The 25,467-nt window shown below is 36.3% G+C and overlaps 1 protein-coding gene across 5 annotated transcripts in view; it reads right to left on the bottom strand.

Moving 5' to 3' along the window:
• Positions 1 to 305: 305 nt before the first annotated feature.
• Positions 306 to 25,467, bottom strand: part of AEBP2 (AE binding protein 2) — a 41,126-nt gene continuing 15,964 nt past the window's right edge. Inside the window, exons 2-9 of one of the 5 annotated variants that reach the window (XM_066319512.1) lie at positions 23,289 to 23,496; positions 20,167 to 20,274; positions 12,221 to 12,407; positions 7,137 to 7,261; positions 4,341 to 4,408; positions 2,027 to 2,140; positions 1,703 to 1,769; positions 306 to 412 (exon numbers count right to left, since the gene is read on the bottom strand). In XM_066319512.1, coding sequence (XP_066175609.1) covers positions 1,715 to 1,769; positions 2,027 to 2,140; positions 4,341 to 4,408; positions 7,137 to 7,261; positions 12,221 to 12,407; positions 20,167 to 20,274; positions 23,289 to 23,496 — 865 coding nt within the window. In that variant the 3' untranslated portion in view covers positions 306 to 412; positions 1,703 to 1,714. The other 4 variants (XM_066319513.1, XM_066319515.1, XM_066319514.1 and 1 more) reach the window with 4 other exon arrangements.

Consider the following 25,467-nt stretch of genomic DNA (forward strand, 5'->3'; position numbering starts at 1 on the left):
TCTTTTCATCAAATATAGACTACTGTATTCACTAAAGAAAAAAGCAGCTTTAAGAAGCAAGCATGCAAAGCCTTTTAGTCGTTCCACTAAGTTGCCAGAAGAGTGTTTGCTCAGTCTCCCACTGTACCATTCCATGAAAATGTGGATATACAGTAATATATTAATATATTCCACAGAAGCATCAACTTCATTCACAGAATGTTTACACTAAGCATAAATATTTCTCTAACAAAGGAAAAAAAAAAAGAAAGAAAAAAAAGAAAAAAAAGAAGAAAAAAAAAAAAAAAGAAAAAAAAAAGATGGGATTTGACTAATGTGCAACTTTATTTCTAAATCCATTGTCAGTGACTAAGACTGCAGGTGTCCCCACTTGCTTGGTTTTTACCTCTTCAACCTCTTCTGGGGCATTGTTCTGTAAAAGAAGATGGTACAGCTTTCCATTAAGACCCTGTGATGTACAATCAGCCAGTTGAATGCACTATAAAATCGTGACTATACAAAATCTACTTTAACTTCATTAAAACCAAAAGCCATCTCAGATGAACTCATAAAAGTGTACATTTCAGATAATTATTTCAAACTATCTATTAAAGCATGATATTTTAGCATGACATTAACAACTCCCACTGCATTTCTTTAACTACCTTTTCCTCTTGCAAAGTTTTGGTTTTTAAATTTATATCATTAAACTCCCTCAGCTGGTCCCAAAAGCTCATTTCAATCACAGACTGATCCATACCGCTAAAAATAGAGCACAACATTACATGTAGGGATCTTAATTTTATTTGGGAGAGATAGAAAGCTTTGCTAATTTTTCTCCAAGGGCTTAATCCAGAGATCACTATATTTTTATTTTAAAAGGTTATTTTTTTTCTTTTTAAAGCAAACTAATTTATCAAACTCATCAAAAGTGATCAATATAAAATCAACTCCTCAATTAGATTATAAAAGTCACTGTGTTAAACAGTTTTAAAACACACAATCCAATCTCACCATAACATTTTTGTGATTTTACCATTAATAGCAATGATTCATAGATTAAGCTAAGTATTTAAAACACATTTACAAAGATAGCAAATACAGTAGGATTGGTTTTCATATTGTAAAGCGAGTTCTCATTAATTTGATTAGTGAAATACACTGAATATTAAAGGTGAACTGAAAGGCTTATTGCATTGAAAGACCTCAGATTAGTGCTTCATTTACTCCTTGAGACTCTTGGTCACTGGGTGTTAAGGAAGAAACATCGGAACACTGAACTTCTGTTATGATAAACCTTCTTTCCACAACCCATTTTCATGGATTTTTTTTTTTTTAATATAATCAGATAAATGTCTCTATGGATGCTCAAAATTTCACAATTAATTAAGCATTTCAGATTACCTTTAAAAACTGTACACACAGAACTGTGGGTACTGACAATCATGGGAGAGCAGTAATAAAGGGGTGGGGGGAGAATCACGAAATTATTAGAAACCAGATGGATTAGAAGCCAATCTGAGGGCCTAAAAACAGAAATGTGAAAGTAGCTTAAAGACAAGTAACATGGATTGTTCCCTTTTGTCCCCCTATAAAGAATCTCGTAATAAAAAAATAACAGTACTTGAATACAAGTACAAGTTTCAAGGTAATACTGCATGTATTACAGCTGAATATAATATGGAAAGATAAATTTGGACTTTAAAAAAATTGGTATACAAACCAGTATGTGATCTTAACAGAAGTGATCTTTCAGGATTCCACTGTATGTACTTCCTTTACTAGAATTTCTGTACACCAAGCACAAAAAAGTAAAATACACTTGGTAAATACACACATTTCCCGTTTCTCAGTCACTAGAGTTTAGTTCAAGAAGTAATTCTGAAATAACTTAAGACCTCAGAACTTAACTCCTGGACGTTTACAGTACCAAGGCTCCCTGATCTGCCGTATAATATACTAGCAATCCTGATTTTCCAACGTCAAAAAGTTAAGTGAGGCTTAAGATTACATTCAAGTAATGAAAGATTCAAAATGAAGATGTTACCTGTAAATGTTTGGGTCCAGAAGCAAGGCAGTATCTTTTGGTAGTTTTGATAAATGAACTACTTTAGTTTTTAACTGATGTCGCTCACTTTCATTTACCCACACATCAGGAAGACTATGAATAAATAAATAAAATAAAAATATTCAAAAAAGATCAACTGTTTCTCTTACCCTAAAATTACGTAGTAAACTAGTACATACAAAGTAATTTTCACATTTCCCTGGTTAAAAAGCATCTTCACCAGAGTAAGGAAAGGCAGCCAATATTTACACATTACGCTTTGATGCTTTCCAGGTTCTCAGTTTGAAAAGACACTGAACAAAATTTAGATTATTCCAGAAGTATATTCCAAGTGTACAATGATAATGGCACCACATTCTCCACTGTAACAATTTAATGCAAAAACGAGTAACAAAAAAACCAACCAGACCTTTTAAAATAATTTATTTTACTAGGTAGAAATTCTTTGATTCTCTTCAACTAAAGGAGAGAATATACTGCAGCTTTGAGTTACAGTAGTTTCCTTGCTCCAGGCTCCAAGGTTTCAAAGACAAAATGCTCCAACTTTGCTGAAGTTAATTGTTTGATTATCCTCTTCTTTGGGTTTTTGGTGGGGTTTTAAAAATTTTCTACATGTCCTAGAAGCCAAAGATTAACTTCAGGTTGAGGGAGGAGTTTGTAGTTCAGGTGTCTAAGTCTTTGAGACAGGTTTCAAATTGAGAAGCCCAACACTTAAAACTAAACGTAATGGCCTTTCCACTGCAAAGCCAAATTTCACAGACTTTTTGCAAATCATTTCACTGAATCTGTATTTTGCAGATTTCGCTTTGCATGAAAGTTAGCTGCAACTCAATTTCAATTTTTTTGGGTAAGCTATTCAAAACATGAAATGAAACCCAGAACCTCTAACCCAGCAGGAAAAGGAGTTTCTCCAATTAAGCCTTTCGGATGAAGAAGGAAGAGAAAAAAGAAAAAAACAGCTGGGCAGAGGGGGAAGGAGAACAATCCAGCAGGCAATCCATTTATTCACTAAGTCTCATGGATCACGAAAGGTAGAAAAACATCATGGAAGTTGTTTAAATAAATCCAAAAATCAGTTTTTTGACAACCAATATTGGGAAGACATTTTCAGTAGCACCTATATGCTCAAGATACAAACAGCAATAAAGAAAACTTTTCACATGCAGAGATTTGAGATATACAGAAAGGCAACAACTCAGTAAGCTGATTTATTGGCACCAAAAATAAACTCCTGCTCTTATAAAAAACCCAAAACCAATAAAAGAACTCCCACCCTCCCAGGTCAACAGAAGTTATTTCCCTCTTGTAGAGGAAACGACTTAAACACTTGTGTTTACTTTTCCTGACCAAACCCCTGAACATATGGATATCCTGGAGAACTTGCACAGTTTCTCAAGAGGACTTGGGGTAGAAGCTAAATCATTACTCCCAGCTCCATGGGGAAGGCTGATGAAGAGCTCAGTGCAAAGGAACCACCACAAGTGCATTTCAGTTTCTGACAGTGTGAAACAGACTGATGGCATGTGCCAGGACACCTCGGCATCTCCTCTGCTTACATGCAATGACCAAGATGAACTGAATACTCAGGAATTCAAAACCCCATCCTTCAGTGCCTGAAATACACACTCTATCTAATCTATCTAACCCAGCCAAGATGCAACGAACAGCAACATAAAACACATTATTCCTCTGACCTGACCAACCAAATCTAAATTCCATTGAGAGCATCTTAACATTACTGAACAAGCTGTCTTCTCCAAAGCAGAGATTCTAATACTGAATTCATCTGCATGAGCAAAAAACTCCTTTGACATTCTATTAAAAGAAAAATTACTTCTTTATTTATTTTTCATATTCCCAGTGTTGCACACTTTTTAATGCTTATTTTAAAATAAAATTAACAGTCTTTATCTGGAACATTTTAAAAAGAATAATTTCCAAATGCTGTTAGATATAGTAGTATGATTTGTCCTAAAAGGAATCAAAACATCGCCTATTTTATAAGAATATTTTAGCTTTTGTCTCTCAAAATGAATTGAAACTTATGACAAAATACATTAAAAATACAGATGCAAATTTAACTGAATTGGTATTAGAGCCCAAAGACTTGAAAGCAAAAATCAATAAATTCATTGTTTATTAACTTCTAAACTTTTTAATTACTTTTTGAAAAGCATTTTTTAAATATTAACTCCAACTCAAATATTCAAAGGCATAAAATAATTTAGTAACAGTTCACTGATCCCAATGTAAATCCTTCCCATTTAAAACATATCACTAGGAATGTACTCACATGTCCTCTGGTGTCCAATGCAGCAAGAGTTTTATTTTGCCAGAATCTTCTTTTCTTTTAGCTATTACCTAATAATAAATACAAAAATCATAATTAAAAACAAATTACATATTTTTTTTTACTAAAAAGTTGTTTTTCTCCATGACCTACTAGACATTCATAGGAAACAAACTGTTATACTCCTTGGAAGTTGCGTGTCTGCAACAAACATGCTCTGAAGACCTTAAACTGCTTTGCAAAGAACTTAAGTCCACTTAAGTTTCTAAGGGAAAACCACAGTTTAGCCAGAAGATGTACACTTAATACAGCTTTATTTGGAAATATTCTTACTATACTCTCTACATTTCCTACACTGCCCCAGAAACAAAATGGAAATTCAAAGGAAATGTGCATCAAAGCTGTCTCAAATCAGACATGGAGTTTTGCTGACCTCTTCTGGAAAAAGAAAACAATTTCACACTGTAAATTGGTAGGCATCTCACTGTATTCAATTACTGTCTTGCAAAGTTTCAATATATTGAAACAATGTAACTAGTTAAAATACATGTGGCCACTGAACTGAAATACCTAAAAAAGCTAAAACCAGAGAATAGTTTAGTGTTCAAATGTTTTAGAAAATTAATTCAAGCCACTTCAAAGGCTGGGGGGCATGACAGGGTAACCCACAAGTTACATTTTTTAACCAGTGTAATACCTGTTCCTTACTTTAACTAGACATGCTTGACTTTTTCCATCTAACAATCCAGAGAATAAAAATACAAAGAATTTGACTCAATAAAAAAAGGCAAGCAGAAAAAAAGTCATAATCAAGTCAAAGGTGTATTCTGGATGGCAACCACATTTCTTCAAAAAAGCTTTATTAATGACTGCATTCTAAATCTCTCCATATCTACACAGAAAAGGTTGTCTTAAAAGAAGTACATATAAATTAAAGAATGTGTCTTTTCAGAGAACATGAAAGGCATCTACAGTGACTGCTTAGAAATTCCTTACATTAGAATATCTGCCCTGAAATATACTGCACTGTGCTGACTTCCTCTGATGCTGCATAAAACAATAAAGTCACATCCTATGTCTGACTTCAGACAGCATGGCAATTTCATCTTCCTATTTTCCACCTTCCAAATTAATGTCTCTGATAATGACACATTTTTTCTTCATCTGAAGGTAGACCACACAAACTTATTAAGCCATTTAGCTAGTCACCATTCAAATCTCATGTCCTAATGCCTTTAAGTGATGCAAAATGAATAAGTGTCTGCATCTGAGGTATCGTTAGCTCAGTGTAACAGTGCACGTCCACAAAATGACTCCCAGCCTAGCTTTTCTTTTCAAATTGATTTTAGGCTGAGTCTCATAAACAAAGCTCATGTCCAGCACAAGCCAGCACACCAAAATACAGCAGCCAAGTGCAGCATGGGGCTGGAATCCTAGAGCGGCTCTCTCACTGGTACAATCTCTCCCACAACTGAGGTCTAAAGCCATTTGAGATCTAATCAACCTTCTGCCATCTCGAGTGACACATGCACAGATGAGCTAAAAGGATTTTCACCACTTCCCTCAAGTTAAAGTGAAGCAGCTTTAGAGCAGATTCCTCCCTTTAATTCCACCTCCTTATGAATTATTCCAAAAGGCAGAGCTGTTCTTCCACAACTGAGTAGACTGCTTGGATAACCTTTCAGATTAAGACAAGCTGTGAATTGGAAGAGCGTTTGCCTTTCTCACAGCATTGTAAAATCCATGCTGGCCAGGAATACTAGAATGAGATTTAAATACAGAAACAGCTAAACCACCTGCAATCTCCACTTGCAGCTGGTGCACAATGTACATAAAGTTCAGCAGAAATAATTTGAAAAAGATTTCCAATACAGGCCACAGGTATTTAGAACAATCAGTCCTGCAGAACAAGGTGAAGTGAACTTCATGCATACAAAATCATCTTTTATTTATGGAAAGAGACCAACAGTTCAAGGGTTTGAATCCCATACTAAGATTCAGCTGTAGCTGAAGACATGTCAGCCAGCACTCCTTGTTTGAGCTATTCTACCTGTTTAAAACCACCTCTCCCCATTTTGTCCCATCTCTTTTTTTCTTCAGCCAAGTCTCCATCTTTTACATGCCCTCATCTCCCAGATTTTTAAGAAAACCTAAGGTTATTCAACTTGTTAAACTTCTGATCCTTCTACTCCAATTCAATACTTTATCCCTGCTTTGAACTGTTCTAATTACTACTGATGTCTTTCCTATCCAAACACAGGTTGCCCACTTGGTTCTTGCCTCCCTCCAGCAGCTCCACAATAGTTTGGTGGTAAGTTTATTAAAAGAAAAACATGGGGACAGGAATAAATTTATTCAAGATTATATATTTTAACCTAGAGGAAAAAAGGGAATAAACATGTGTTTATCTTCAGATCAGCATCTTTACCATATTCAATTAAACACCAAAAATGTTTCTTCTGATAAATTAGCACTGTCACTCATGACCATGGAAATGCCATCTGAACTGTGTTATTACTTAGAAGATAGAACCTATTTTCTTCGGCAAAACAAGGTTGCTTTTATATATTCCCCAATTGGATAAGACAGAAAATGTTGCAATCCCTTAAATCTGTGAGCTAGAACAACTACCACCAATACTTCTTAAAAGTTCATTTACTAAGAGCAGTGGACAAAAGAACCACTATTGCTTATTTCAGATTAAATGTCTAGAGCAGTAAGAGGACAACAGAAATCTGAAATATTAGATTTTTTTAGACACACAGGTAAACAAAGAGAATGCATCACGTATATACTTACAGTACTATGAAATACAACACTGTGGCCTTTTCCTAAACTTTCTATATGTGCTGAAAGATTAAAGCAGATGGCTCGATGTCTTATAGCATCCAGTGTTTGTGCATCAAAGAAGTCATGAGGTCTTGCTGGAAAAAAAGAAAAGAGATCCTTAGTGTTCAACACATTCAAGCATTCAAACACATTCAAGCATGCAAACAGGTCTGAAATGTCATCAGTAAATCATTTACCATTATGTCAGTAGCACTACCTTGTCAGAGAGCTGCAAACATTAATTTCACTGATAGGGAGAAATTATTCCTAGAGAAGCACAATTCAAGTCTGGTCAAAACACACTCCCTGTGGATGAAACAGCTATTTCCAAAAATGTAGCCACATCCACTCATTTAAGTTTCAATAATGCTGAATAGTCAGGTGATGAACTCCACAATATTACACATTTCTTTCTATGTACAAGTTGTCATTCCATGTTCTGGGACTATTAGTAAACATTTTCTACCCAAGAAGCACCAACTGAATGCATCACATATTATCCTTCAATTTATAATGAGTAAAGCACAACTAACACCCATCTGAGATTTTACTACCAGTATAAAGGCAGCAGGCATTATAAAGACCTTTTCCTTTTAGAAAAGAAATTTTTTTTCTTAAGTGTTTCTTGAACAGCAGAAAGATTCTTGAATTTTGATTTAGGGTGTAAAAAGAAGTCCATAATTTCTACATTGAAAGTCCCTAAACTAAAAAATAATTGCTATTAAGAACATAGCTGCATGGTATTAGAAATATTTCAGAGAAAAGTTTTAAAATATACCATATAAAACTGTAATAACATTACATTAGCAAAAAAGTTTGAATGAAAATATTCACAAGAGTAGCAATTTATTAAATAACACACTGAAATTAAAACTACATTATCAACTACATATTACGCTGAAATCTGCACAAACAGTTATTCAAACTTCTGCTGTCTACATTTGTAACAGCTTCTATATTCCTGCATCCATTATTTCAAAATGAACTACAAATTCCACTTGGAGCTAGCATTTGCTGCACTCCTGGGGCTGATTGTTGGTAAGCATTCATCTGTACATTCTGTTCTGTCCCTGCTCCATCTCAGCTGGACACTGCCAATTAGGCAATCATCTTACTGCAATGTTTTCTCACTCTAAGTGGCAATGTAGGACCACAGCTCGTTCTGCAGGTGGTCAGTGATGCAAGCATATAAATATTTGATAAATATGAGGGAGGAAAGGAGGGAGGGTAGAAAGAAGGAGGGAAAAAAAAACCAAACCCAAATTTTTTGCTTTCAATTTCATGCAGCAAATTTCTCTGGGATTTACAGTGGAAAACACTCAGCAGACTGAGAAGAAAGGGTGCAATTTTTCAGAAGTGTAGGAATTATTTAATTTATTCTTAAATGTTAGTGTTACATTTTCTAAGCATCTTTCCCCTGAAAACGATTTTGAGGCATTTAGGTATCTTCCTTCCTGCTTAATAATACAAGTTTCAAGTACACATCAATTTCTTAGAAGTCAAATAAATTACAGCATCACATCAGAAACCCACCAAATGAAAATCCAAGGCCTACATGAGTAACAGAGTCTTATTCTAAATTTCATTAGCAGTAAGTTTCCTTATCTCTTATATTCCTCCTGTGAACTCAATTATCATGCTTGTTAATAACTACAGGGTCATCTTTGTCATGAAAAAACATGAGACAATGTTGCATTCAAGGTAGTTTCAGAACAGCAATGCTGTGACCTATTTTAGAGGAACACACTTTCAATATATTTGGTTCTAAATGCCACTCCCCATGAATGAAGGAACATGTAAAAGGCCATCCAGAATTGAAAGCAAGCCATGGACTCTAATCCTGAGGTTTTCTACATGAAAAACTTGAAGACAAATAAGATGTCTATAGCACTGTGAATGTAAAATTATGCCACCAGTAAAACAAGCTGTTATGATAAAAGGCTGATTTTCAAACTTAGAAGAATGCTTTGTTTACAGACAGGACAAAAGAAAAGTAAGACACTTTAAAATGGCAAGATGTTAAAAAAACAATTAAATAATAGAAAAAAATCTCCTTATAGTCTAAGTTAGAAGACTGTATTCTCATCACATATGTCCACAGTAAAGTCTCCTTTCTCATTATGCATTTTCTAACAGAAGGGTGCTACCTTCAGATATAAAACAGAGGAAGCAAATGCATAAATTTACTGTACTTTAACTATTAAGGATTTATACATGAGGGTGCTTCAGTAACAGCATATATAGGCTATTAATTGTCTATAAATATTTAGTAATGCCTTTAAAATACCTTTTAAAAAGCCAGGGTCTAATAAAGCCATGAGGCAGAAAGAATGTGCTGACAACATTTTTTTTCCAGAGACAAATTGTTTTGTGCTGAAAAACTACCAGCTTTTGTCAAATTATTATCTGCAAGTGATTTAAACAGATTGTCCAGTATCAAATGGCATTTTGTTTCACATCCATGTCATTAAGTCCTTGTAACCCTATTTGCAGAGTCTGATACATGTGTTTAACACCTCTCCTTTCGGGAACTTAAAAATATCTAATTTAAAATACAGGTTCTTAGCTTTATATACTCTAGTCTGAAAATACTTAATGATGTTAATTGTGTTATTTTGGCTTCTTAGATAAGAGTTTTTGCCCTCCCCCCCCCCCCCCCCCTTCTTGTAAAGACAAACCGTACAAACTTGGACACTTTCATTCTTTAACTAAAACTAAGCTAAGAAACAGAAAGACAAGCAAAACTGTATCAGCCTTTTGTCACGTTCACTTCACCAACAATAATCCACACAAAGTTTGAAAGAAAAGCTGCCAATACTTGGCATTTTCAGAAAATGCCATCAACTTTGGATACATTTCTGGGTCACATACCCTCTGGAGAAATACATTACAGTAGTCAGTTCCCAATTCAGTTAGAGATGATTTCTGCCTTAAGGCAAAAGTCTACAGCCAGCACTGCATTTGTCTCAAGAGGCAAGAAGATAAGAAATTGCTCAAGCAGCTGTCACTTTTCTTCCTGTGCAACACTTGATCAAGACAGCAGACTATTCAAATACTACAGCCTGGTCTTTAACATTCCCACAATATTTATTATTTGCATTTTTTGCCAAAACCTCATTCATAAATTCTGCAGGAAATTCTTATTACAACTACAGCATCTTAGCAGGTGATTTGAAGTTTTAATTACAAAGCTCTGATTTGAAATATTTAAGTCAAATAATACAATATGATGTTTATTAACTACCAATAAAATGCCAAGCTGAAAAACTATTTCTGCATATAGTGGGGGTGAAAAAGAATTAAGATGCATTAAACCAGCCACCTAACAAAATGAACAGGGAGAGGCAAGCGAACATGCAACTCAGGAACCCCTAGAAATGAAAATTTTGAAGTGACTAGCCTTAAGTATTTATATTTTGAATAACACAGTCAACAAATCACAGTGATCCTTTAGGAACCACCTGCAATTATCTCAAGATGTCTTTCTCATTACATCTACGATGCAAAAAGATACTGCAAAGTGAGACCATAACCCTTCACTGCTCAGCCTTCCCTTCTGCAACCTTCTCATTTATACAGATTTCTACAGGGAAAGGGAAAACTCTTTGAAAATCAAATACTGAGAAGGACAGAAACCATTTCCTAATTTCTTTAAATGTTGCATCAAAACTGGAGGAAATCTAATTGAAATTAGGAATGTCTACTTTTAAGATGTGTTTCACAATACAATTAGCTCATATATATATTTTAAGATCACCCAGGCCTACCCAGAGGCTCAGAAAACTTTTCAGAATTCCAGCAGATAATGTAACTTCCCAGGACAAGCTTGTCTGCATGCAAGGCAGAAACATGACCAGTGCTTCATAAATTTCCATCAAGTTCCTTAAAACACAGGTGAGGTATCAAGAATAAATCACAATTGTGTGACAAACAGTGATCACCTAAGACCACTAATATGTGAATCCACTGTTGCAGTACTATTTGAATAACTGGTAACTGTATTTCTTCAGAGAGAGAAAGATGGATACAGTTACATGTTCTGCTACAGAAGAGTTTTGGAGAAATAAAACTATGGACAGTATGAGATTTAATATGTCTAGTGATTCATAAAAAAAGATATCCTGTGCTACCTTCAAATACTACAAGATGGATTTTGTACCATGAGTAGAAATTCCTGTCGTTTTTTCTTCAGCTGTTGACGTACGAGCAGAAAAAATGCAAATGGTTTTTTTATGCCTCCTCTAAAATGCAGGTGTCAGAGTAACACTTTAATATTAGCAAATGATTAGTTTGGTACTTGAGAGTTGCATCCAAAGCAATTATAACTCAAAGTGAAATATTTTAACAATTGCCTAATTTTTCCTAACTATTCCTGTAGATTAGAATCTCTATAGAAATTTGATAGCTTATTAGTCAAAGGCAAAGACAACTCAGGAATCAAACTAGCAGATCCAAATGGACTAAAAGAGGAACTGTAAGTGATTATTTCTTGCTAGAGGAAACAGTTCTCACTTTAAATGACAAATCACAATGCTCAGCACAGTGGTTCATATAAAATTAATGAACATCAACTATGTGGAGACAGATTGGAGAAACATAGCAAGTCAGTTCTGCCTAAAATTAGACCTTGGTTATGCTCATAAAACTGTCATTAACATAATGAAATGTTGTACTCAAAAAAGAGCTTATATAACATACATTTATCTCTAATTTATATCAATCTGCAATCTCTGTCTGAACTTCAGATCTCATCAGCACTAAACAGAGCACTTTCCAACAGTAATACAGTCAGTAAACAAAATGGAACCCTAAAATGAAAAGCCTCTTTCAGTTGGCAACTCCAATTGTTGCTCACAGGAAACTCATCTTTTTTCCTTGACACATAGAGATTTACCCTGGAAAGGAACACAAACAGAACCTGGAATTGTTTTCTTCCCATCAAAAGGAATGCCAACCCTACCAGATTCAAATATGCAAAGAAGCCATCAGAGTGAGAAGAAACTTTCACTCTATGACAAACCTTTCAAGAACTTCTATATCTGCGCAATACTTACGTAGTGATCGTCGTCTCTTGTTCTTCAATTTTCTTCTTTTATTCATTCCAGCTTTAGATGGAGATTCCTCTTTGGCCTTTGGCTGGCTGGCAACTTTTGAGGAGTTCTGCTGGCTGAAGTGTGTGGGCACATGACGGGCAAGTCCTCCCTGAGATGCAAAGCTGGCATTGCACCCACCAACTACACACTAGCGAGAGAAAACAGAGCAATTGGATCAGCAGCTGTGTAGCACAGGAGATTCAGAGACCTTGGTTTGACTTTTCTGGCTCAACTTCCAACACATTAAAGCAAAACCAAATTCTTAATCACCATGCAATTCTTAAGAAAAAATAAAAGCATATTCTAAAATACATTTGTTTGAAGTTTTTAACTATCAATAATTATTTCATTATACAGTGGTTTTTTATGCCATACTATATTTTATATTGTATATAGCATAAAAATTAATCTCACTGCATTGGCAAACTTCCCCCAGAAAACAAGTTCTGAAGAACTTCCCTCTTCATAGACCAACATTCCCTTCGCCTTTCAAAATACTGCACTGTTACAGTTTCTCAATACCTCTCCAATGCTCGGTATTTGACAGTAACATCCTCTAACATCCTTTCTTGTGACAAGGCGGAAGTAACAAATACATCCTTACCCACATTAAATTTGAAATAGCTTAATTCTCTTTGTAAATGATACAAAAAGTCAATGAACAGCTTTACAGTTCTGTCTAAAACTAACTTCAGTTAAGCTGTAGCAACAATTATTTATACATTCATTTTAGGATGCTATTACTTCAGGAGCATTTAAAGTAATTCTCATTTAAAGGAAATATCCTCTCTCAACAGAAAAATATGATCCAATAATAATCAAGCAGAAACACAAACTGAATGATAGCAGCAACTAAACTTGTACTGGCTACAACTATTGGTGTTTTTATAAGTATCTGGTATATAAGTACTTATTTACCTTTAAGTACTTTAAGTATTTTAATAAATATTCATATTTACAATTATTTCATTTGCAAAATAAGTATTCAAATTACATCATTGGAGAGGGAAGCATAACCCTTTTCTATTGTGCTCTGAGCTTACATGGGTAACAGAAAAGTGATTTTAGAATATGCATTTCATTACTGGCTGCAAATAGCTGTGTATCTATATGATTGATTTTTCTTCGGATCCAGACAATAGCAGTAGGACAAATGAGTGGATCAGCCAGTAATAAAAAAAACCTAACACCAGTCTGAACTATTGGAAAATTCTCCTCCTTCCACATCTGCCTGGCTCCTTCCTCTCCTGCCCCTGTTTCTCAGCTCTTTCACCTGCTTCTCTTCCTAACACTTCCCTTCACAGCAAACTAGTGAGACAGCTCCAAGAGGAGCTTGGGAATAAGCAATGCTGCTGCAACTATGGCCATGGCGCTACATCATTTTGAAGGCTAAGGATGAATTTCCAAGCTTACAGCAACCTGCCCCACGCCTGCACATTTGATTGGAAGACAAGAAAATATCTTTAGAATTCCGTATGTCCCACTTTTTGCCCCTAAACCCCGACTGTGTTGTTTTCTAACAGTGGTTGCAGAACTGAAAAGTCTATTTCTGCCTCAGACTTAGCAAATGGTTTTCCATGATCAGTAATAAAATACAGAGTCCATGAAGAGAAATCAACTGTGCTGTCCCAGTAGCTTAATACTTGCTATAGGACTAAAAACAGGTAGATAGATTTCAAGACAGTAAAAGGTAGAAAATGGAAGGACGTTTTTCATCTTTTTTTGTGTGTTTGTTGTGGTTTTTTTAAAGGGAAGAGTTCTTAGAAGGAGACAGAGAAAATTCTCTAAGTAGTGAACTAACTCAAATGTAAAACTCCCTGACAAAAAGCTTGAGGAACCTTCATGCTGTTTTTGTTTCTCCTTGTCTCCTCCACTAATAAACATCTTAAGAATTGTGAAGATTTCTACCAAAATCCCCCCTATGCCTTTTTACCTTGCCCTAAGATTTCCCATGTTAAAACAGTGGCAATATTGTCTACTTAGATTGTCGTGATTCACAAAAGAAGAAATCCCAGCACACTTGTGAATCCCAACACACTCTGGATGCTGATCTCATTCACACTGTGGTAACTCCAACACAATTTTCCTGGCTTTAAATTCATAATGAACATCCAAATTTACACTTACAGGATCACAGGGTGGTTTGGGTTGGAAGGGTCCTTTAAAAGCCATTTAATTCCAAGCCCCGTGCTGTGAGTAAGGCCAGCATCTTTTAAATTAGACTGCTAAGCCATATCAATCTTCACTTATTTTTATGAAAGATGATTTAACTCAAAACCAACAGATATGTGTACAGTGCATGTGTGTATTAGTTTTAAACACTTTTTGCTCTTCTTTTTGTGCTTGAAATAGCTGTCTTGCCTATAAAAGCAGTTTCATGAAACTAAGCCACAAAATCTAAATTTTGGATTAACTTTCACTAATGTGCTCCTGACTTTAGATTACTGCTCTTTCTGATTGTACAAACACTGCCAGGGAAAAAAATAGCTCAAAAAAAGCGCATTTCCTGAAATTCAGTCACACTGAGAAATTAAAATTTTAGTTTTACCAATGCCTCCTAGAAGTCAAAAATAACCTAAAGCCTTGGTACAGTACATGCATTACCATATTCCAAGCTAAATTTAGTATCAAAAAGACAATACCTTTGGGGAAAAAGCACAAACTATGTGTCAGGCACTTTCCTAACACTTTTCAAACCATAACTGCATTTCTTGTCAGATAGGAAATACTGTTTTATGACAAACTGCAGGCTGACTCACCCTGTCATAACTTCTTTCTTGTCATGTAGAGAGCAAACAATCACTAATATTCTATATGGATTATCTACAGAAGCTACTGCTAACTCTGCTTGCTCTACCCAAATTTTACTTTCAAAATCCCCAAACCAACATCCTTAGATCCTCGATATCTGCAACTTGAAACTAGAAATTGTCTTTTTCCAGAAAGCATATTAAAAGTCTGCAGCCACAGTACAAAATATTTGCAGAAATTATGACATTCAGATTTTGTGTACTTTGAGACTCAACCTGATCATGTCTTCAAATAATCAACAGCTAATAGATTAAAGATGACAGAGAATGCCTTTGTAGTAGACAGGAAATAGCAGAAGAGGAGAATGAAAAAATCTTACCTGTTTGTTCTTTTTTTTTTCTCTAAAATAATATATCCAGCAATCCGTTACTAATGGGTAAAGTCTCTTCTCTCCAAAGATAAAGGAGCAGTTCAGGCTGTCACTTCAGGATCTCTGGACGGCAAGTCACACCAAATCAGCTTCCCACCAAATAATTATAGAGCTCTAGAGGGCTTCTAATAAACTCAACTATTAAGCACAACTTTAAATCAATCTTTTCATTTTTCCCCCAAAACCTAAATCTCAAAATTTTGCATTGAATTTGAAATAGAACAGATTGGGTCCGGATTGGTGGATATGTTACTTCAAGAGAAAGTAAGTAAACATGCAAGAAGTTTAATTTCTCCAGTGTACCCATACCCACCATTATTAATGGGCAGTAATGACCAGTGATTTTAACAAACAGGATATAAAAGTATCTAGTGATGCAGGTTTTTGTTCTGAATTCAAAATAACCAGATCTCCTATTTGGGTTATTTAACATGTAATTTTTTTTCTAATAAATCTAACAGTAAATAGTTTAGACACCCGAATAAACATTCTTATTGTCTCATCATCTGAGTGTTCAAACAGAATGTCTTCGCACTTTACATCTGCAATGCTCTAATGAACAGAAAATATTCTGCCAAGAGAGGAATAGACAGGAATTCCCAATGAAGACTGAAGCTGCTTGCCTGTGTTTTCTACATTTCACCAAGCATTACTCTACTGAATGCAGTAATGCCTCCATGAATTCTGGAAGTCACAAGGAGCACCAAACTTCATTTTTAATACTACTTTCTTCCCCCATTTTAAGGAGAAGTCTGCAAAGAACCTGTGCACTACCATTTGTTGTCACTAAAAACATTTACCCCACATGAGCAAACCTTGCTCTAGGTGAAAGCAGCTGCTGGCAATCCCACATGCATCCTTATAGAATCATTAAAGTTGGAAGAGACCTTTGAGATCATCAACTTCAATCCTAATGCTATATGCAATTATTTTTGATTATTATTATTTTATTTTATGCAATTAGTTTGCATAAAATCTCCCACAATTTCATGCTCATCTACCATTTGTCCTTTTGTTGTGCTCAGCATCTAAAACTTCATTTGATGTGTCTTCAAGTAACTTCTAGTGCTAAGTAATACTTGACTAATTTATTTTTGCCCCTGCACACCAGAAACCATGCTGGAAAACACAGGTTGTCATAACTCCTTTAACTATTTAACTTGGCTGTTACTTACTACTTGTAACAGCCAAGTTTAGGACAAGAAAGACGGAATTTCTTCATTCACTTCTTTTCAACTTGCCAAGGACAGTTTGTTGAAACCAGGATGTTTTCTAACTCAGCAGATTACTCTTCTACATCCTGTCTGTAAGGTCTGAAAGCCATATTGCTGAATCCTCAACAGGACCAGCCCTGCATGCTGATGATACTCCACAAGATTCCACTGGTTTCGAAGAAGCTGCAAAATTGTGCAATAAGAGATCTAAAAAAGAATTATGTTGAGGGTTTTCTCTCTCAACTCTGTCCGTAAAACTACACACAAAGATGAACATACTAAATGCCTTTGGGGAGAATACCTGTATTCAATGAATGTCTACAATGACAAAAAGACTGTCTAAAATCAGACTGTAAAGGAAATGACTAAGGAAATGACTCAGAGAAGAGCTGGATCTACAGTGCACAAAAACCAAGACATTGCGCCACAGAAAAAAAGGGGCTAGCATAACAACCGTCTCAAAAAAAAGTACCCAAATGGAAATTTATCTTTTCTGTGACACGGGTACTGCAATATTCATGATGAGAGGGACACCATAAGCCACACAACCAGGAAAAAATGGGATAAACTTAAGAAAATACGAACCATTCTGCCTTGGCAATTTAGAAGTGGGTTCATTTCTGTGACAAATGGACTGCACAGTCACACAGTTGATAGGAATAAATGGAAAGAGCAGGTAAACCCCACAAAGACCCTTCAGTAGGAAAGCAGAACAGCTCATTTAGAGCTCAGTGGAGCATTTAGTACAAGGACAACTCCATGTGTATCACAAAAAGAGATAATTAAACCAAAATGTGCAACTACATAAAATGAGTCCAACTGCAAGCAAAAGGGGTACTGGACAGGGATATATCCTTCAATGCAAAAGAGACAGTTTGAGACAGTCTCCAATGCTTTTCAATTCAAGAAAATACATTTCTCTTCTTTTCACTAGAAATGTAAGAGTATGTCTATATATGATATACTTATTACACTCTTCCAGTCACTGTATGATTGTAATTTCCATGCTTCTAGTTGTCATTTTCCTAGCTAAGATCCTTTGCTTTTCGTCAAAACATCCTAATTAGCAGTTCTTCCGATAACAGCATAGAGGTGCACTATTTCCATTACTGCTTCTTACAGTTTTGCTCAAAAATCCCAACACTATTTTTAAACTAAAACACTGAATAACTACTTTCTGCAGGTTTTCTAAAATGACAGATTCCTTCCTTTTATGCTAGGATTCAAGTATATTCTCATGAGGCAACTGAAGTTTCATTTGCAATTTAGGTTTTGGGAGGTATTTTGTCTGCAGTAATTATGAAGAACAGGTCTTTTAACCAACTCTTAACTTCAAAAAATATTGCTTTCTCTGAAAGGTGAGCAATTAAGATTTATGAGAGAAGCTAAATGCACCAAATGGATACATTGGCTCCATTTTTGACTGACTGCCACAAAACAATTGATAAAAGGCTGTTCTTGGACTGGTCAAGACTAATATCCAACACTTCAAGTGTTTTTTGTCTCAGATTCCTAAAGTTAGCATAAAAAAGAGGAGCAGCAAATGAAGGAGCCAGTTAAATAATAGATTGCCATCACAGACACTCATCTACTTGGCTACCTCATGTGAGCCCTGAAGCCTATTTCAGCATAAATGACAGGGGAACAAAAGATGTTACAAAATTCTACTCAGACCACAATTATCCTCCATTCAAAGCTCCCAGGAAAAGATTGAGAAATACAGGGATAAAAAACAAACAGAGGGACTCAAGACAACAGTAGGCAAAAATGCTGCAGTGACACACATTGAGCCAGGATGATTAACTACTGGAACCCTCGAATGTTTTGTTCTCTCCCTCAGTAGGACCAGAAAGTAGAGAAAATCAGCTGGTGAAACAACAGATATTGAACACAAGATGATTATTAGCAGAAACCGCTACTGACAATTTTAGGGCTCTAGCTGTAACCACCCTAGCAAAAAAAAAAAACTACAGTACCAACTGAAACTGCCTTTGCTAGGAAAGCCTGACAGACCTCTAATTACTACTGGTGTTTCTGAGCTATGCCCACCTCTTCAACTCAACAGCTCTGAAACTGAGTTTCTTTGATCTAGACCAAATAAGAACACGGATTAAGCTATACAGAAGACTTTCATCCAAGAACAAAACTTGCTATTTTACTTCAAGGTAGACAAAATATTTAATTCCAAAATAGAGAAAACCCAAGGTACAAGTTTCCTCTGGTAGCTTTCTTTACTACTATTATTATTATTATCAATAATCAGAGATTAGGATTTAAGATTAGATCAGTTCCTGGAACAACCATATCTGCAAACTTGCAGGGATCCTTATGCTATCCTTCCAAGGGCATGCTAAACTCATTCCTTCAAACACAGGGTATGATAACCCTAAAACTTATTTTCCTGAGGTTACTTTCTGAGTCAGAAATTTTCAGTCTAAACTACACAGTTCAGTATGGAAAAAACCCCTGTTTATTAAAAAATAATCTTTTTCACATGCAATGTGCTAATTTTACTCTCTTGGTTTTGCATTTAATTTAGTTTTGTTTTCTGTCATAACTATTATTAAAACCTATATAGAAAATGTAGCTAGAGAAAGACACGCCTGTAAGAGAAAAGTATTTTTAGTAATAAAGCTGCCTTAAAATAAAATTTTTAGGAAGTGGAAGATACTACCTGAGGAGAAACAGAAGAGAGGGAAGACAGGGACTAAAACTTGGTGGGAGTGGGGAAGAAGGAGGCATAAAATGCTACCTCTAAACTCAAAACCCTCCCCCCAAATCCTGTTTCCTTTTCATATCCTACATGGAAGAACTTCAGTCTGAAGTAGTGTGGGTGGGACTTACCATCAAGTGATCCAGGACTGACAGCTATGAACTGCCCCAACTGTATCCATAAGAGGATGAAGCAACTCATTAATAACGGATTGGTGGATATGGGAATGATAAACACTACTATACCTAGAACTGCAAGTACAGATTAAGGGGAGAAAGAAAGAGAAAGTTAGAAAATACTGTGCAGGAAATACAGTCAGCTCAATGGTCCTGCATTCCTGACTTCCTTTTTCTTTTCAGAGACGTGAACCATAAATAGCCTCTGCCAGCGCTTCTACTGAATTTAACAAAAGCAGCTCTCACTCATGCACAGAATGTGCACCAGCAGCCATGATCCAAAATTCAACGTAGAAGTGTAAAGTACAAGAGAAAATATCTCACTGTTACAGTGTAAGCAGCTCAACTGCAAAATGCACAAACCCTCTGAAGTTTAGCACTATTTAGTTTTATACTCCCTGCCATTTATAGATTAAAAGAAACAGGGATAGAGAAGCAGTAACAGTTTCTTCACCTGCTTTTTTAAAAGGACAGGACCTTTGGGCACTATTACTGCAAAGAAGGCTCAGTTCACTTTTTAAGAAATCCTCCAGTGATGGCATTTTTCAATTGATGTATTAGGAGAAGTAAAGAGATTTTTTTTTAAAAAACAAGAGATACTGTTATGTTACAATGAGCCTTACCTTGAAAGGTTTGTCCCCACTGTGTGTCAGCATATGCCTCTGCAACCAACTTTGACTTGTTGAAGGTGTATTATATACTTTGCAACCTTTCCACAAGCAAACAAACACCTAATAGAGTAAAAATGTGGTAAGTTTACACAAGTCAGAGAGAACAGTAAATAAAAATATCACATTAGCAAAGAAGGGTGTTTTTACAACACTTCACAACATTTCAAAGAATTCTGAACAATAACCATGTATTTTGAAACACGCTTCTCAGATCTCACCAAAGAAAAAATAATTACAACCCCAAGTATTCAATTAAAACAGGTCAGTGGAAGAGAATACCAACAGACAGATGCTCCTGCAGATAAACATAATCGAGAGCAACAGGATCTGCTGTATTTGTGTTTTTGCAGTCAGTATCTGTATCCACCAGTTATGGAGACTGAACGTTTTTAAAGAAAAAATTTGCATTTTCTGGGTAGTAGTTATCAAAATAAAATAATTTACCCTCATAAGCAACTGACTTTATTCCTTGAGCATGAAAAATGAAAAGCTATTAATTATAATGCAGTTTATATAATGGAGTTTTGTGTTCTGGAATACCAGATACCTCTGGTTAGGGCCTTATATTCAATTCCTGATGAAGGAAGCTACCATTTCTCATAGGATTCAGAATCTATGGGTGTTTTGTGATTCCAGTGTACAGAACAATCCCATGCACTATAGTGCATTAAGGGGAGCAGAACTTATTCATGCTGCTTTTCTCTCTCCTCTCATTGTGTTTATCTGTAACTGAGGGAATAAAAAAGCTCAGTGAACTTGCCTTTCATTTGAATTTCCTCAACAGGTCTGTGGGTGAAGGGAGGTAAAGCCCTAATTTGTCACAGCAAAAGAAAGTTCCCAGGAACAGTACTGTTCATAACACAGGTTTTCAGAAATGCAGGAAACTAATTGGATTTCAGTTTCTTGTTCTCTTTTGGAGAATAAAACCCCTCAACCTTCAAAAGATTTTATTTTCAAAATGAAAAAGCAGCCACAGGAGTTCTACGTTCCTGCTGTATAATAGATACATAACCCAGCTTTACTCAGACAAAGCTGGAAACCCCTCAGTGCCTGTGCGACTGATCCACACCTACTGACACAAGGCCCAAGCCCCTAAACCTTTGGGGTCTGCCAGTTTTGAGATCCCCTCAAAGCCACAGAACTGGAATTTCCGAGATTTCTGGCTCTGCAAGAGCTCCGTAAGTGGGCCAGAATCCGTCAGCAACTGCAGGGCACTTGGCAAAGGTGTGTTAGTGGGAAGTTACAGATAGGGAAAATACAAGGACTTAGGTTTGCAAACACACACCAGAAGTCCAGACAAGGCTTCTTGGGAGTCCCTGTCAAAAAGCTGAACTTAAAATATTTCTGAAATAACATCTTTTGGAAATAAAACTGTTTTGTCAGAAAGTTTCCCAGGCTCTTCATGGATGTATCTGGTTTGGACTAGAGTCATGACCTCGGTATTAGATGGAAAAAATACATTTTACCATGCAAAGATATTTATCCTATTCCTTTCCATTTTCAATGAGCAACTACTTTAAGCCCCACTTTTCTTCAGATTTACAGCCATTGCAGTTAAGTAAGATCTGAAATCCCATCAAAAGCACAACACAATTTCCAACACACTGGAACACCTCACCGGCAGGTGGCAGACAAATCCCTGAAACAAACCCGCCAGGATACATCCCCCTTCCACAGCACCACGTTGGAACTCCTCAAAAAATAAACTCCAGTAAGGAGGATTCAAAAGTGTGCAACAGTTATCAGACACTTCGTGCTTCCAACAACCTCTTCTTTCAAATATACAAATACAGCCCAACGTTTTCTAAAGAATAACATCCACAAATCATGTCACATGAAATGTAAGTGACAAGAAATAAAATACAGGGGGCGGAAAAAAAAACCCTCTGACCAAAATGTGCAAAATCTTCCAGCTCCTTTTGAAGAAATGTAAAGGAGTCATGGATGGGATAACAAAGATTCAAACACACCTTATTCATTTCATTTTCACCCAGGCTTCAAGTAACATTTTTATACATCTACGGACAGAACTTGGAAATCATCTCATGGGCGGCTAAAAAGCCATTACACTGGATGGATGTTTCTGCTTAGATACTGGACTGAAAAAAGCCATCAAATATGAAGCTGAAAAGTTCAATCATGCCAAAAAATATTAGCTAAATACACCCAGAGTCACAGCTGTCTCAGTGACACGTTTATAAATAATGAATAATTTAAAGTAATGCAAATTAGCATTTTATTTAAGTTTCTTATTCACTGAAGATAAAGTTCAACAGCCTAACATTTTCCTTCTGAAGAAGTGACAGGACAAAAAGTCATAAGACAACAACTCTTCTCCTTCAAGAACTGGTATTAGCTCTCTCAGAAACTGAAGAGCTTCAACACACAGTGCCTAAAGCAGATTGCTTGTGCTGGATGTAAAGGTAGTTTACATGATATATTCCAGGCATCAGAGGTAATCTGGGAGCTTGAAGATGGGAGGTAGTTAAGTACAAAGTTGAAATTACTCTACTAGATGTTTTTAAACATTAAAATTGAGACCAATTATCATTTGTCCAGGGATTAGACTAGAATTTACATGCTTATATATTCAACTCAATTTAAAAAAAAAATTAGATGCAATTATATAGAAGGTAAACTTGCCATCAGTATTACACACAGAGCTGTTTTGTTAAGACTTGGTCCTCTTGAACCAGTCTTACATCTTCCCTATTTACATTATGGATAGATTTTACCTGCAGTGAGACTCTTTTGGTAACAGTAATTAAAATGTGACTTCACCTGAGTTCACATGCAGGAACACGTACACTAAGAGTTTTAAGAAAATTAATTCCAAGTGTAAGCACTTAAAGACACATCAGCAGCTTCAGGATGTTGAGAAATCAACACACTATCAAAACCCTGGCAGTCTCTAATGGTTTACTGAAAAGAATTGACTACATTCTCAAAGTTAGGCCACTAACTTTGCTGCCACTAGTTACAAAACCAGAATTTTGAAAAGAGAAAATTTGCTACTGTCATTCAAGACCAAAATATTGGCAAATTAAGAAGGAAAACCCAAAAGTAACACCAACCCCTCCTCGCTGCCCATCCACGTGTATGGAGCGAATGTGGTCGGCCAGGTCTGGGCTGGAGCTGAAGCAGGCGTGGCAGTGATCCCAACAACAGTTATAGGCAATGCTTTTGGCAGAGGAGGCAGCAACTCCCTGGCCATTCATCATGACTGGCGTGGAACGCCCACTGGAAATTGTGCTGTCTACGTCCATGATAGTGCTGCTTATGCTGCAATATAAAAAAAAAAAAAAAAAAAAACAACAACCCAAAACTAAATCAAAGTTTGTATTTGTTGCATGTTAACAGAGTAAATCAAAACTGTAGCTCTTTTGTTTCAGGTATCTTTAGACAGGTTGAAAAGAAAACCTTACACAAATTTACTATTTGTTGTGGTTCATCGCTTTATTAATAAATGTACAGTCAGGAAACAGTCACTATTATTCAACAGTGTAACTTCTTCTGGACACTGAGAACAAAAGAGAGGAATGGAAAATCCTTGAAGTATTGAGCTCAGCATCCCCTACCAACACTAGAGCCTTAAAAGGATACAGCACTTCAGTCCCACATTGGGAATTAAGGTGCTTCCACACGGCCCCAGCACAGCGCCCAGCGTGTGCATGGTCTAAACTAATGCTGCATGTTTTGGTTTTGCAAAATGTTTCCAGAGAAGCCAGAATTGGCAGAGGAAATCTGTGGCCAGCAGGGGTCACTTTCAGCATCTGTATCTTGGCAGATACAGAGACAAGCATCAAATGGATCAGAAAAAACTCGCAGAGTATGCTCTTCCCAAATACAAGTAAAAAGTATGGAGATGGATGTTCTACCTCATTAAGTAGCTACTGATACACCTTTTGTTATCTTGTTAATCTGCTCAGTTGCCACGAAGGCCTTTAAGTTTTTCTGTTTCATAAAGCCACAGCCTTACAGAACAGCTCACCTCTGACAGAACCTCAAAGACCAGGTGGTCAAATTTGCTTAAACAGGAACGAGTGAGATCAGATTGCCTGTGGTCTCATCCAGTGTGTGTTCAAAGGCCGGGATTTCTGCTACCTTTCTGAACAATTTTCTCAATGGCTGACTAACCTTGTTGTGGGGGCGGGAGGAAGTTTCCCAACATCTCATCAGAATTTCCAGTGCTGCAATTCTGTCTCTTGTCTCTCATCCTTGGCACCTGCAGGGTTGAGATGACTCTGCCTCCTCTATTGTTAAACCTCCCTATCAGATCACTGAACACAGAAAAACCCTGCCCTCCGCCTCCCAAAACAGAAGGAACACACTGCACTCAGCCTCTCAATGTACTGGATTTGCTTCAGCACCCTCACCACCCTGGAGAGCCTCCAGCAGATCCTCTCCACTACGTGCATAACTGGGATATGGCAAACCATTCTGCTTTTAAGGTACTGCTGTTCCTTATTTTTACCATCACTGTTTACATGCCCGGTATTCTTCTATTACATACTGAGATGAATGAAAGAAAAAACGTTATTAGTCAAAATCTGATGACACCATCATCATGTCTGCTCTTCTTGCTGTAAGAGTCTCTACCAATGATTTCACACATTATCTGGATCTTTTTGAATCATTACTATGCTAGCAGGTTTATTTCTGTGACAGATTTTGAAATAATCACAGGTATTTGCTTTGTTTAGATTTCCCATTCTCACCCACCATGTAGATTCCACAGCATTTATCAATAAAAAGTGACTTGCCTTAGTCTAAACAACAGATTCCCTTTAGCAATGCTCCCAGTCATAAGCTTCAGTTCTGACTACTCTAAGTAATTTGGTTTCATGAACAAACTCTTACCTCAAGAGATACCAGCAACATAACATATCCCAACCACAGAACACTTAAAAATCATCTTCCAATTCATCTGTCTCCATCTGTTATTAAAACTGACCAACTATTTTCAGGCCTTTGTCTTCCAAGTTAAAAAAAAAAGCTTCAGATACCTTTTCAACACCTTTTTGCTTTAATGAAGGAATATTGAATATGTAGTTCCTAAATGATACACAAATGCCACATGCCTTTCTTCCACCCCCCTCCCAATTTCAAACAAGGTCTAACAATTTAGAAGTCATGCACTGAAGTCATGTAGGCCATTTGCTGCTACACAGCAAATTTCCATGTGTCCATTATTAGTTTTATCTTCTTCCCTTTTCTACACCCTGAACACACAGAGCTTTCTATGATCCTCCC

Source organism: Sylvia atricapilla, chromosome 5, assembly GCF_009819655.1.
Source record: "Sylvia atricapilla isolate bSylAtr1 chromosome 5, bSylAtr1.pri, whole genome shotgun sequence".
In the NCBI taxonomy this organism is placed as follows: Eukaryota; Metazoa; Chordata; class Aves; order Passeriformes; family Sylviidae; genus Sylvia; species Sylvia atricapilla.